This window comes from Oncorhynchus mykiss, chromosome 12, assembly GCF_057628025.1.
Source record: "Oncorhynchus mykiss isolate SJ-2025 chromosome 12, ASM5762802v1, whole genome shotgun sequence".
In the NCBI taxonomy this organism is placed as follows: Eukaryota; Metazoa; Chordata; class Actinopteri; order Salmoniformes; family Salmonidae; genus Oncorhynchus; species Oncorhynchus mykiss.
Window position 1 is genome coordinate 47,113,864 of NC_143033.1, and position 14,857 is coordinate 47,128,720.

At 41.6% G+C, this 14,857-nt stretch overlaps 1 protein-coding gene across 1 annotated transcript in view; it reads right to left on the reverse strand.

Moving 5' to 3' along the window:
* Positions 1-12,364, reverse strand: part of LOC110537697 (cytosolic arginine sensor for mTORC1 subunit 2) — a 28,185-nt gene extending 15,821 nt beyond the window's left edge. Inside the window, exons 1-4 of the mRNA XM_021623934.3 lie at positions 11,632-12,364; positions 8,045-8,115; positions 5,627-5,820; positions 2,615-2,747 (exon numbers count right to left, since the gene is read on the reverse strand). Of these exons, the coding sequence (XP_021479609.2) occupies positions 2,615-2,747; positions 5,627-5,820; positions 8,045-8,115; positions 11,632-11,744 (511 nt within the window). The 5' untranslated portion in view covers positions 11,745-12,364. The remainder of the gene's footprint in view (positions 1-2,614; positions 2,748-5,626; positions 5,821-8,044; positions 8,116-11,631) is intronic.
* Positions 12,365-14,857: the final 2,493 nt, after the last annotated feature.

Sequence of the window (14,857 nt, forward strand, 5' to 3'; positions counted from 1 at the left end):
CAAAGCATAACCTGAAACCAAGTAGGCATTACTGTATCAGAGTCTAGTGGTGCTTTTCCACTGCAACTTACCCCCACACCAGTCACCAGTGGTTAATGTAAGCTCTAGTGATATTGGGTTTAATCTAACATCAGGAAAACATTTCAAAAATATTCAAATAACTTTTTTTCACCTTCAGAATAAAATAAAATCCTTGGAATGTTCTAACGATCACCAAAATGTTGTGCACACCATCGAACCACCACCACATAACATTCCCCAAACTTTCTCATTAGGTTTTCAGGTAATGTACACAGAACAAACATTAAGTTAAAGTGTGGGACCAATGTTTCATGAGCTGAAATTTTAAAAAATCCCAGAAATGTTCCATACGCACACAAAAATCTTACTTCTCTCAAATGTTTTACATCCCTGTTAGTCAGCATTTTCTCCTTTGCCAAGATAATCCATCCACCTGACAGATGTGGCATACCAAGAAGTTGATTAAACAGCATGATCATGACACTGGTGCACCTTGTGCTGGGGACAAAAGGCCACTAAAATGCCAGAGATATCTCAAGTTGAGGGAGCCTGCAATTGGCATACTGACTGCAGGGATGTCCACCAGAGCGTTTGCCAGAGAAATACATGTTAATTTCTCTACCATAAGCCACCTCCAATGTCGTTTTAGAGAATGTGGCAGTACGTGCAACCGGCCTCACAATGGCAGACCATGAGTAACCATGCCAGCCAAGGGCCTCCACATCAGGCTTCTTCACCTGCGGGAACATCCCAGACCAGCCACCTCGACAGCTGGGTTTGCGCAACCGAAGAATTTCTGCACAAACGGTCAGAAACCGCCTCAGGGAAGCTCATCTGCGTGCTCGTTGTCCTCACCAGGGTCTTGACCTGACTGCAGTTCGGCGTCGTAACCAACTTTAGTGGGCAAATGCTCAACTTCGACGGCCACTGGCACGTAGAAGAAGTGTGTTCTTCACTGAGGAATCCCGATTTCAACTGTACAGTGCAGATGGTGTTGTGTGGGTGGGCGGTTTGCTGATGTTGTGAAAAGAGTGCCTCATGGTGGAGGAAGGGGTATGGGCAGGCATAAGCTAGACAACAAATACAAATGCATTTTATCAACGGAAATTTGAATGCACAGCGATACCGTGACGAGATCCTGAGGCCCATTGTCGTGCCATTCATCCAGCCCCATAACTTAATGTTTCAGCATGATAATGTACGCCCCCATGTCTCAAATAACTGTACACAATTCCTGAAAGCTGAAAATGTCCCAGCTTGCATACTCAGACATGTCACCCATTGAGCATGTTCGGGATGCTCTGGATCGACGAGTATAACAGTTTTTCAGTTTCCACCGATATCCAGCAACTTCACACAGCCATTGAAGGTAAGTGGGACAACATTCCACAGGCCATAATCAATGGTTTCATTTAAATTGACCGATTCTCTTATACAAACTAACTCAGTAGAATCTTTGAAATTGTTGCATGATGTTTATATTTTTTGTTCAGTGTAATAATGTACAAATATTTTTAGAACATACAAAAAGGTCAAATAAGGGGTTCTTATATATATTTGTCTTGTTTCACTGCATGTACAAATGGGTAACCTGTATGAGTGAGGTGTGAAATGGAAATGTGTTTTTTGCATATCCCAACTCTCGTTGAGACAACCTCGGCAGGGCCGTGCACAGACTTTTCAGGGAACAAGTGCTAAAAAGGAGAAAAAAGGGCACCCCCACGAGGAAAGCAAACTACTTTAGTTCTGTAACACACCTACTCATTAACAACTCTTGGAAGATGAGTCCAAATTAGGACTAAAATCACAAATGGTAAGCAAGCCTCCTAAAGACATGATTGACATCAGGAAAAGGTAGGCTATCTACTAGTTAGCCAGCTAACTCTGCTCTTAAATAATAACTTCATAATATTTCATAATCTACGGCTGGCTGGCTTGTGTGGATATTTTAGTATGTGATGGTTAACTAGTCTAGACTACTACCTGTGTTCAGTGCTTAGTTTGTTAAATCGTGAGTGACTCCAAACTTATAATTATTTTTAAGGGGAAAGTAATCCAAAAGAAACGGAAAGTAATTCAATTATGTTACTTAGTTTGGGTAATCCAAAAGTTACGCTACGGATTACAATTTTGGACAGGTAAGTAGTAAACGTTACAGATTACATTTAGAAAGTAACCTACCCAACGGGACAATTTTTGACAAAACCTAACGAATGTTCTGGGAACTTTCACAGAACCAATTTTGGTTCGCTGGGTAAAGACTTGTGGCGAGCAGAAAGACTGTTGCTTTGTGAGAAGGTGTTTAAAGTTCACAGGCATTATGTAAATGCAAGCTGAAAAGTACCCAGGGCCTTGTTTTGGCTGAAAGTCAGAGCAGGTCTGCCGGAAACAGAAAAGTTGGAGACTTTTGGCTAAACACTGGGCTAAATCCTCAGACTACTGAGCCAAGCCGTACTGTGCTGACCATGGTTACTTCGTCCCATAGTTGCTGGAACAATGTCAAAAGTAAAACATCTGAGCAAGCACAGTACAGTTTGTGTCACACGATAATGTGAAAAAGGGCTAAAATGTAAGTCTTGTATATTGTGCCTACCAAGTTTAGGCTTGACAAAGCCGTTGGTGACTCCTAGGCTGTTGGCGGCTACGGTCTCTCCGTTGACCACCCTCATCAGGGTGAACTCAGAAGACAGGGTGTGCATGACCATGGGCAGGTCCCGCTCTCGAACCTGACAAACACAACACCATCAACAAGTAGGCCTCAACCAAAACACAACACTTGTTACAACCGGCAAATCTAAAGGTTAAGAGTTTTATAAAAACTCGGAATAGCATTTGAACGGTTGATTCAATTACATCAGAAAGTAACTCACATTTTCACTTCAAAACACCAAGTTGAAACCGCACTCATCAGGGAAAAGAAACCATGGAGTCCCAATAACAAACAATTCACTGAAATTTCAAAAGAACTCTGCATATTGCTTAGCTGAAAACCTCAAGTGTAACTAAAAGAAAAGGGGCCCGTGGCTACAGCAAACATTAATAAAGCATTTTAGGTAGGCACTGCATGTCTGACTAGCAAAAGGTTTGGGCCACCAACCTCCCAAAGGAATGCAATGCTTTAAAAGGGTAGAGACGGTCTTCTGCTTCCAAATCTAATTTCAAAGTGAAATGAAATGCCCCAAATAGCTGTCCATTATATGGGCCTAATGCAAAGTTACTGTGTCAGTTCCATTTACATTTTTCATTTAGCAGACGCTGTTATCCAGAGCGGCTTACAGTGCTTCATTTGTAAATCGGGAGGCACCGGAACAAGAACAAAAAATGAGCGCAAGAGGGGGAGGCCTTGGGTGTTCTGAGGTACCAGAATGAGATTAAAAATGTTTTTACATTAAAAAAAAACACCTTTATAATAAAGCATGGCGTGCATATCATCGCATTTGAGTAGTGGAATAGAGCAGTAGAGGCACCTACAGAAGTCACCACATGGGGAACATTTTAAGTAGCCTAAGGTCTGGAAATATGTGGCCTTTTATTAATGCATTTCATGCAATTCTATGTTAAATAATTTAAATAATCATAGCATGATGATGAGTTGGTTATTTGAATCAGCAGTGTAGTGGTGGTGGTGGTGGTGGTGGGGGATCCTGCTCTAAATGACTGCATTCGGGTTGGGTCCTACCGTTTATGTAACGCAAATACTCATTCAAAATGTTTTTTTTCTTAAAAAAAAAAAAAAAAAAAAAAAAGAGGCCTCGGCCTGGCCGGTCTTCCTCAGAGCCTCAAATAAAATCCGACACAGTGGGAGAGAGATACACAGAGACTGAGAAAGAAAGCATGCAAGATAGAAACAGAGAAAGAGTGAGTAAGACATCAAGACAAGTAGACAGATTGATGCAGAGAGCGCAAGCGAGAGAAATGGAGAGAAACGGATGAGAGACGCAGGTTGTTTCTTCCTTTTCTTTAGAGCCAGTGATTAGGCCGTGGCTGGGAGCAGCTGGCGGAGGGAAAACAGTGGCCATGAATGTTACCGGGAATTCCAGCAAGAGCCTGAGCCGAGACTGATCCTCTTTAAATAACTACTGCCAGATTATCAACAATTTTTTATTTCCTTACAAAGGCTACAGTTATTCAGCAGACCTTGTGTTTTCTTCTCTCCCCCTCTTAGCAGGTAATAAAAAGACTCCCTATGGCCAAAAAGGCCTGGCATGAGGAAGGACTGGTGTAATTAAGCAGCTCGTCAAAGCAAAAGTGCCGCCCAGGGAGGTACTGTAGATAAGCTGCTATTGTCTTTTCATATCGAGCAAAATGGAAAAACAGTTACTGGCCACAAAGTACAAGTGGGGGAATACTACACTAAAATGGCATGTTTCGTAGGCCATTTTCCATTATCTATGTATAACAGCAGGCTACCTTCCATCCTCTCCACTGGACCACTGGTAACATAACAGGTAATGCAAATTACCATGTTCAGTAATACTTGCAGGAATAAGCAGCTAAACTGACAAATACAGCGAGTTATTTTGGTTCTGTACTCCAGCATTGGATTTGAAATTATACAATGAGGTTAAAGTACCGATTGTCAGCTTAAATTCCATTCATATCAGGTGAACACTTTTTGTAATAACCATGTTTTTGCAATTTGCTGGCTGATATCTTGCATGTGTTCCTTGCAGAGTTGAGGAAGGCATAAAACAGCAGTTCTAAAGCATAATTTACACAGTAGGTATGCAATGCAAGAACGCAACATGGCAATCCCGTGTACTTGAATCAAGTTTGCAACTGCGGGGCTGCCCACATCTGCATAGTTTTAGTACGCAGGATCACCATTTTGTGCGCCCATTTGTCGGTTTTGCGTTGTCGACTACGAAGGGCACGGATCAATTTCCAAAAATGGTGCTTCGGGGGGGCTGACAGACGGACTCAGTTGTTGTCTCTCAACTTACTGATGAGAGTTAGAATAGTAGAATACACCAGGTGCACCATTTCGAAATTTGGTTGTGCGTCAGCAGTTCCTCTTGTTTTGTCAGCCAACTCAATTAGCCATGTCAGCTAACATTTTTTTTTATTTATTGGTAAGTTAGTCTAGCCAGCTATCATGGCCGACACAGGGCACATGACCAGAGGCCCTGACCTCCAGGGAGCCCCTATTGATTGTGTTAGTCACTCGCACTCAGGTGTCATATTAACATGGCATAAGTCATGTCCAAATGTGTAGAATTGCAGGAAATTAGCTTTAAAACTGCTAAAGTCTCTACCCATGGCAAAATGGATATAATTGCAGGAAATTAGTTGTAAAACTGAAAATAAATCCTCTCTGCCCAATGGAAAAAATTGTAGAATAGCAGGAAATGTACTTTCAAACAACAACAAAAAAATCACTCAGGGGCCAGTAAAAATGTTTTGCCAGCAAGGTGGTGGGGCCCCCAACATTTAGTTTAACTGTACAAATGGATTGATTGCACAAATCAGTTGACTGCATGTGTTTGTATGGTTATGGGAATGCAGACCCACTGCAGCCACTTACATTCTGTGACCCCCATCAAAGTTGCCCCTGAGGTAGGGTATAAAATAGGCTAAGAGAGGTCTGTAGTGGAACTGCACTCACCAGGATGAAATCCGTCTGATAGGTAGACAGCATAAACACAGAGATGTTGTGGTCTGCCAAGGGGGCGATGACAGACTTGGCTATTTTGGTGACTCCGATTGGCTGAGAGTTGGTGGTGCTCCCACCCCCCGACACCACATTGAGAGCCAACCACGTGGCTTCGGCGACACTAAGGTGCTCCGACTCAGGCAGTTCTGAAATCAGACAAGAAAATGCTGTTAAAGGTGTGGCCCCAGATGAATGCTTGTCTGTCAGTGGCCCCCTTGGTGATAAATGAGGCCGCTAACAGTGTCGCCGGACTCTAAATGTCCCTTATTTTATGGATTATTGTTTGATTTTCTCCTCCGCTGATGAGCTGGAGAAGGCATTGTCAAGCCTGGGTGCTATGAGAGGGGTCTGATTTGGAAAAAGATCTGACTCCATTGCTAAGAACAATAAGATATCACACATGACTGACCATGCTTACTTATTCCATCATAAAATCAATCATGTGTGGAGAAAAACCTTGAAAGAAACCTTGTTAATAAATAAACTGCATTCATGAGTGTCATTGGAATAACAATTCAGAGCAAAGCAACAAAAAAGCTAAGATTTATTGTCAAATGAATTTATTGTGAAACAAGTGGAAAAGGAAAAAGTTCAGATTCTCCAGTACTTTTGTATAATTGTTTTGCCAGTAGTTCTGAAAGTAGCGCTCACGAGCCAAAGGTGTTCCCCGAAAATCTGATTTGTGCACCATGTTATTGCTCTCTCTGCTGTGGGTGCTCACTCTGTTTTTACACTGCTGCTACTCACAGTTTATTATCTATGCATAGTCACTTTACAAATTACCTCGACTAACCGCGCACATTGACTGGGTACCAGTACCACCTGCAAATAGCCTAGTTATTGTTACTAGTTATTGTTATGTCATCTTCTTGTGTTACTTTTTGTTTTGTTAATTTAGTAAATATTTTCTTAACTATTTATTGAACTGTACTGTTGGTTAAGGGCTTGTAAATAAGCATTTCACAGTAAGGTCTACACCGGTTGCATTCGGCACATGTGACAAATACAATTTGATTTGATTCTCTGCTCTGGGTGCATCACGTGCATCTTGCTAGCGGTAACACATATGGTGGAAACTTGAATTGCTATGGGCCTGCCCACGTGGGAGGAACTTGTACAGCTCCCAGAAAAAAAAAAAGAGTCCCATTTCAAACTAGGGATATCGTGGCCAATTGAGGTAACACAGTAATTCTGCTCATAGATTATGTACAACACATTGACACAATCAGCCCAAAGCGGGGGGTTAAAAAAATACTTAGCCACTAAAGTTCCAGAGATTGTCTTGAAAAGGTATTAGAAATACATTAAAAACATAATAATGTTAACATAAACACCCCTGCCAACTAATATCAACATTTATATATAGTGTAGAATAATTATAATGCCCCCCCTCACCCCATTTGGCCCAAACAGAGCACACTAGAGTTGAGAACACTAATGTACTGTACTGAACTCTACTGTAATGTACTGAACCCTACTCTACTGTTCTGTGCTGTATTCTGTTGTCCAAACTTCTGAAACGTCTATGATTGGTTCAGATTTGGTCCAATCCACACCAACCAAATTTGGTCTTGTTTGGTGGTGGATCTCATTAAAATAATGAAGAGAAAGAAACTCATACTCATAATTGTTGTGATGAACAAATTAGGGACCCATCATGAAATTACGTTGCGGCAATTCTGTTACCAGGTGTATATTCACTTACTGTAATTCAATAACCAAAATAGATTTTTTTCAAAGTCAAGGTGTGAAAACATTGGTCAAACTGAGGGAGATAACCAAAATTATGTTATCATCTGCACAGTTCTTCCTGTAAACGTACACTGAAAATATAACAAATACACAATGTGGTTGAGTGAGTTGAATCCATGTCATTAGAGGTAGTCCTTGTGAAGGTAGTCCTTGTGAATAGAGTTGCATGGTTTCCTACACTTTTAAATCAATGTTTGTTTGGCATACATTTTAAGTGAAAAATCTGAGTCTCAGTGCAATTCCATTCCCATTAATTGCTCACATACAGGTAAGCACAATAGAAACTTCCAGCCAATCTACAGTAGAATACCTGCACCTGTTTTGCCACGCAGAGCTTCTAGTATCCATGGTGACCAACAAGGGTCACCCTGGAAACCAGTCTAATGACATGGATTCAACTCACTCAACCACAAAGCCAAGTCAGTGACAGCTTGGCCTCTGTTAACCCATAATGGCAAAGGGGGGAGAACTGATGGCGCAATATGTGATCAAACATCAGCAGCCAGTCAAGATACGAGTCATTTGAGAAAATCACAAGGCTACAATTTTTTTCCTGTGGTCTGATCATGGTTTCCACAGTAACCTTAAAGATCCAGAGGTAGAGACTACAAAACCCACCTTTGAAGCCTTCCTCGTCGACGATAAGGGTATAGTCCTCCGGAGTTTCCGTCAAACTGAAAAATTTGCATCTGGAAACGAAAGAGGATGTTTTACAGTGAATAACGTGGTTCATTATGCAACTTGTAAATCACCAGTTATTTTCAACAGAACATATTCATCATCTAAGTTAAATTATAAAAAATGGGAAGGAGTTATTGTTAACTGTTTGTAGGCAATAAGGAACCTTTACCCTTTGCCCAGAAATTACCTTATTGAACAATGCAGAGGAGCAAAAGCATGTTGTTAGCCCAAAGTATTGTGGCTCCATGAGAAGAAAAATAAGATTAATATTATATGCCTATCGCCTATGAGTATACTAACCATTCAGTCAACTACTCAAGCCAACATTGATGATGACCAATTAGCAATTAAACTTTCGTACAACCTCCAAGGAAGCTGAGAAAAAAAACAACAGCTTGCCCTGGTCAGACAGAAATACTCAGAGTCTGAATCTAAGGTAATCAGCCTCCAAACAATCTCTGTGACCCCCACATGGCCCCCAAAGTTCCATCTTGAAAGAAAGCAACACATCCATACACTCAATGCAGACAATTTGTGTGATCACAAGACGGAAGATCTTCTTTTTCACCATATTTAATGACATATGGGCTATATTTGAGGGCCATCAGGTCAGAGACAACACAGAAATATGCCGTGGTGTTTCTCAGCTCGAAATAAATCCAGCTATTTCTTACATTTCATTCCTCAGTTATGAGTGATACGAGCTCCATGCAGTTGTGTAAACCTTGTTGCCAGAGGAATTGCAAAACCAGAGATATGTTTTTTTAAATATATTTTTGCTCCCTGCATCTGTCTATGCAAACATACCCAATTACATGCATCTCGAGTTGGGACTGCCAGCAGCTGCTGCAGACATTTATGCTGATCATAAAACCTGAACCAGCTCACAATTCTGGGAGAGAGGAGACACTGGTTGATGAGCTATGCTTGTTCAACTCACCCAAACCTCTCTTAAATCGAGGGTCACCATTGATACTTGTCGATTGTGGAAAGCAGCGAGTCTGGTGCCATGCGTCATTTCTTGAATGATGATGTACATCATCGCCTAAATGCTGAAGTGGCCTACTTGTCCCAAACATCTCCTGTTGTCGTGTCATCTTATCTTGAGTGTCCTTGGGTTGGCATGATGGAGAGCTTTTCTAATACTTATGTATTGAGAAATGGTGTCTCACCACCATTACAAAAGAAGAGACTCAAGATTACATTCACCTTCAGTACGACGTGGCTCTTTTCCACTATTGGATGTGTTAATTTAAGGTTTTAAATTGATGAAAGGATGCTAATCTAGTGATAGCCTTTAGAGAATGGCTCTCAAACTCTGTTCCTGAGAGCTTACCATCCTGTAGTTTCACCCCAGTTGTAATAATCCTGATGTGCCGGATTAGGGTTGGAGCAAAAACCTACAGGAGGGCAGCTCTCCAAGAACAGGGTTGAAGAGCCCTACATTAGAGTGATGTTTTGAAGTTTAGGTCTACCTCATTAATCCTGGTGCATATGTATTTGGAAACTGCTGTCAGAACATACTTGTTTCATTTGATCTCTAATTTGTACTTTTCTTATCTTGAAAAAGGCAAGATGAATCTGAGGTATTGTGCAACATGGCCATGTCCTCATTAAAGTATTGTAGTAGTAAGAAGTACTTTGTTTCTTGCATTGCTCATGAACAACTTAAAATATGTAAGATAGGGTAAAGGCGTCCACACAACACAATGCCACAGGTGTCTCATGTTGAAGGAGTGTGCAATTGGCATGCTGACTGCAGGAATGTCCACCAGAGCTTTTGCCAGAGAATTGAAAGTTCATATCTCTAACATTAGCTACATCCAATGTCATTTTAGAGAACTTGGCAGTATGTCCAACTGGCCTCAAAACCACAGTATGGCATGGTGCGGGAAAGCAGTTTGTTGATGTCAACGTTGTGAACAGAGTGCCCCATTGTGGCGGTGGGGTTATGGTATAGGCAACCAGCCTCAACTTCGCACAGCCATTAAAGATTAGTGGGACAACATTCCACAGGCCCCAATCAACAGCCTGATCAATTCTATGCGAAGGAGATGTGTCACGCTGCATGAGGCACATGTTGGACACACCAGATTCTGATTGGTTTTCTGATCCATGCCTCTACCTTTTTTTAGGCATCTGTGACCATCAACAACATTCTAGGTGGTAAGTAGCTTGCAAGCCATCCCCTTGTGTTTGTGTGGCTCCACATTTTGTCAGCATCACTCACATTCTATATGAATGCAAGGCACTTCACATGGAGCATCTAGGAAGAGTTTGTTTCAGGCTGTTAAACACCCCTGAACAATTAACACACCCTTACTTGACTCGAAATTTGAAGCTATTACAAAAAGTACTGTCAAATCTAAAAGTACTTTATAAATAAATATATTAGCGACTCACAAATGGTATTAATGACATGAATTTAAAGCTGCAACAAAGCCAATGAGGACAGTAATCTTCTAAATAAAAACACTCCATGATGAAAATGTATATCACATTCTCTGGACATTACCTGTTTTTCAAGTATTTTTTAGGGGTCAGCGGAGAACACCAAAAAAGGTCACTGAAAGGTGGAGAGGAAGTTGCCCCGAGGACAGCTTGGTCAACATTGGCTAGCCAATGGCCTTTCCAACCCCATGTGACCTTAATGTATGGATCCTCACAACAACAAAACAATACTTGCCTTCAACGTGTGTCCTGGCGCAGTCATAACGCAAAGATCTTTGTTGGAATGCAAAACGCCTTTTGAGAATATTCTCAGTGGCATTCCAATAATCGTATAACCATCGCAATAGGTTGAACATGAGAAAATATCCTGGCTATAACCTGCCCTGTCCTCATCATGCCAGGTTAAATTAATATAAGGATCTTAACATTGTTATTGTGATCCCTTAATAGCTTATTCAAATTATTAAAAACAGAAAGCCTCCAGTCAAGAACACAACCACCGGTCAAGCGCAATCACTTCTTCGGCAGCAGATATAATGGCTTGAGGTGCTAACATATCATGATTGCAACATCGCAAATGATGTATTCGGCATCTTCGCGGACTACTTAAATGCCGGCTGTAGGCCTATATACGAATGCCTCAAGCAGCCGGTTCAATTTTGATTTCAAAGCAACCACCTCCCTCGGATAATTTTACAGCTACACACACACACACACACGAAAAACAACACCGCAGAGTTCAAAACTAAGCACGTACACACACCCCTTCACGTCGGACTACAAAAGCTCAAAATGTTAATACAAAACTAAATAGCCTACTGAATTTAAAGAATATGCTACCGAGAACACTCATTGACACATGCAAAAACAACAGAGCAGGCATTTTCATTGAAAGCTAAAAAGATAACTGTACTGAAAACAACTAAAATTGCACCGTTTTGCTACACCGATCGGCTACATAATCCAGTCCCACACGTAGTTTTCAATAACGTTACTGCCCAATACCACATTTATGACTCGTTTGTTATATTTTTACGGATTTGGTAAATGTTCATATCTATATAGCTACTTACCTTGTTTTAGAGGGCAAGAAGGCGAGTTTGATTAATCCATGAGTGCAAATCTGAATGCCCTCTTTTGCTATACTCGCTACTTTCAAACTGTGTTCTAAAATATGCAACTCCATCTTTTGCGTCTTCTCATTTGACGAATATCTAAAAAAAAAAATTAAAAAATGATATCCTTTCTAATAAAAATAAATAAATATACCTATGCTATATAGCTAGAGCGTATCAAAACCGTGAAACTGAGCAGAAAACAAAGGAGGGAGAAGAAAAAGTTATCCACTTAGGAAAAGAGTAAAAGAGAGCAAGACAGAAGCAGGGTGAAATAAAAGAAAGCACAATGAGGTAAACAGGGAGGAAGAAAATTGAGAAGGACTGTCGGTCCGCGTGTTTTCTCTCCGACAGGGATTGGAATCGTCCAGCAGCTGGTAACAGTGAAACAAACAACTTGCCAATCAAAAGAAGGGGAGGAGCATAGAGGTAGAAAGAGGACTCATCTTTGTATCTGTATAATAGAGTCTCAGACAGCATGGGCAATACCATTGGAGGCAATCTCCACGTTGACGTAGTAAATGTTCTTCTTCACGATTGACTGATCCCTCCTGATGACCCGGTTCCACATGACTCCAACAGGGTCACCAGGAGGGCTCAGCCAACGAAGTTGGAAGTCCCACACAGGTGTCGACGTTAAAATGGTGGGAGCGCTAAATGGTACTGGCCATGTTATTACGACCTTTTAGACAAAGGACTCTATCATTCTCTATGGGGAGGACCTTGCTCTGGCACACTGGCATGTCGGGACATGTAGTTCCACATTTCCTATGGCGCTATGGGCAATCGCGGCGAAAATACAGGGACAATGCAAAATGTAGTTAAGAAAAATGTATTTTGTCTCACGGTCATATACCAGTTTTTTATGCAATAATGGTCTGAGCCCAAAACTCAGACATCTTACAAATTAACCATACAAGATAGGCCTAATCCATCAGTGTCCATCATGTCCAAAAACACAGTCATCTCTAGGACATTATAGCCAGTCCACTGTCCAAAGACCGGTTGGTTTTTCATTATCAAAACCAATGCATATGCAACTATGGGGCAATACAGATTGGGTTGGTCTAGAATGTTGATATGTAGGGTACTATGGGGCGAGACGCCCCTTGGGGTAAGACAACCCCCACGGCTGCTACTAGTCTTGATCCTTTTTTTTTTATACCGTACCAGTCAAACATTTGGACTCACCTACTCATTCAAAGGTTTTTCTTTATTTTTACATTGTAGAATAATAAAGACATCAAAACAATGAAATAACACATACGGAATTATGTAGAAACCAAAAAAGTTCATACAAATATATATAAATAAATTATATTTTAGATTCTTCAAAGTAGTCACCCTTTCCCTTGATGACAGCTTTACACACTCTTGGCATCCTCTCAACCAGCTTCATGAGGTAGTCGCCTGGAATGTGTTTCCAATAGTCTTGAAGGATTTCCCACATATGCTGAGCACTTGTTGGCTGCTTTTCCTTTACTCTGCGGCCCAACTCATCCCAAACCATCTCAATTGGGTTGAGGTCGGGTGATTGTGGAGGCCAGGTCATCTGATGTAGCACTCCATCACTCCTTCTTGGTCAAATAGCCCTTACACAACTTGGAGGTATGTTTGGGGTAATTTTCCTGTTCAAAAACAAATGATAGTCCCACTAAGCGCAAACCAGATAGGATGGCATATCGCTGCAGAATGCTGTGGTAGCCATGCTGGTTGTGTGTGCCTTGAATTCTAAATAAATCACTGACAGGGTCACCAGCAAAGCACACCCACACGATCACATCTCCTCCTCCATGCTTCACAGTGGGAACCACACATGCAGAGATCATCCGTTCATCTACTTTGCGTCTCAGAAAGACATGCCGATTGGAACCAAAAATCTCAAATTTGGACTCATCAGACCAAAGGACAGATTCCAATTGGTCTAATGTCCATTGCTCATGTTTCCTGGCCCAAGCAAGTCTCTTCTTATTTGTGTGCTTTAGTTGTGGTTTCTTTGAAACAATTCGATCATGAAGGACTGATTCATGCAGTCTCCTCTGAACAGTTGATGTTGAGATGTGTCTGTTACTTGAACTCTGTGAAGCATTTATCTGGACTGCAATTTCTGAGGCTGGTAACTCTAATGAACTTATCCTCTGCAGCAGAGGTAACTCTGGGTCTTCCTTTCCTGTGGCGGTCCTCATGAGAGCCAGTTTCACCATAGCGCTTGATGTTTTTTTGCGACTGCACTTGAAGAAACTAGGACCCAGGATTATCCATCCGTATCCCATAAGCAGCCAGTCTGGCTCGAGCTGTTGGCTTCTCCCCAGCCATGACCTCTACCCCTGCCACAACCTTCACCACAAACACCCTAAAAGAAGGAGATACAGAATGCTTATTCTGTAACGAGCTCTTCTCTGTTACCGGTGTGGACTGGATATGGTGTGATCAGTGTCAGAGGTGGGATCACAAGCTATGCTCAAATTTAACTGGGGTGGGATTAATTTGCAACTTCTGTGTCAATAAAAAAATTGTATCCCGGTAGCTGGGAAAAATGACCCTTTCCTAAAAAATACATTTGATTAAATACTACAAATCTGTTAACTGTAGCCATTTATTTTCCTTTATAGTTTGTTACCCTAAGCATGGCCATCATCCACCTACAATCTTTATTTGCTTTTTTGTGTCAGCAATAAGGGAGGGGGGCATCTTACCCCATGTTACCCTAAACAATATTTTGTCTTCAATGTTTATTGAAAACATAAATACATTTGCACAATGAGCACTTGTTCTCTCAAGTACATCATTACAGTTGTTGGTTAGCTAGCTAGCATATTTGAGCCATATTAGCATTGACATGAAATCATTCAAAATAAAACCTCATCGCAGTGCTAAAGGTTCTACTACAGATCCGGGTTAATTCCCGGGCATTTTCCCTCCAGTGTTCGAAAGAATCACATCCGCCTTAGGCAATTTCATTCTTAAATAGGATTGATACGGCCTCCCGAGTGCTGCAGAGGACTAAGGCACTGCATCGCAGTGCTAGCGGCATTTCTACAGACCCAGGTTCATTCCCGGGCTGTGCCACAACCGGCCGTGGCCGTGAGTCCCATAGGACAATGCACAATTGGCCCAGCGTCGTCCGGGTTAGGGGAGAGGTTGGCCGGGCGGGCTTTACTTGGCTCATCGCGCCCTAGCGACT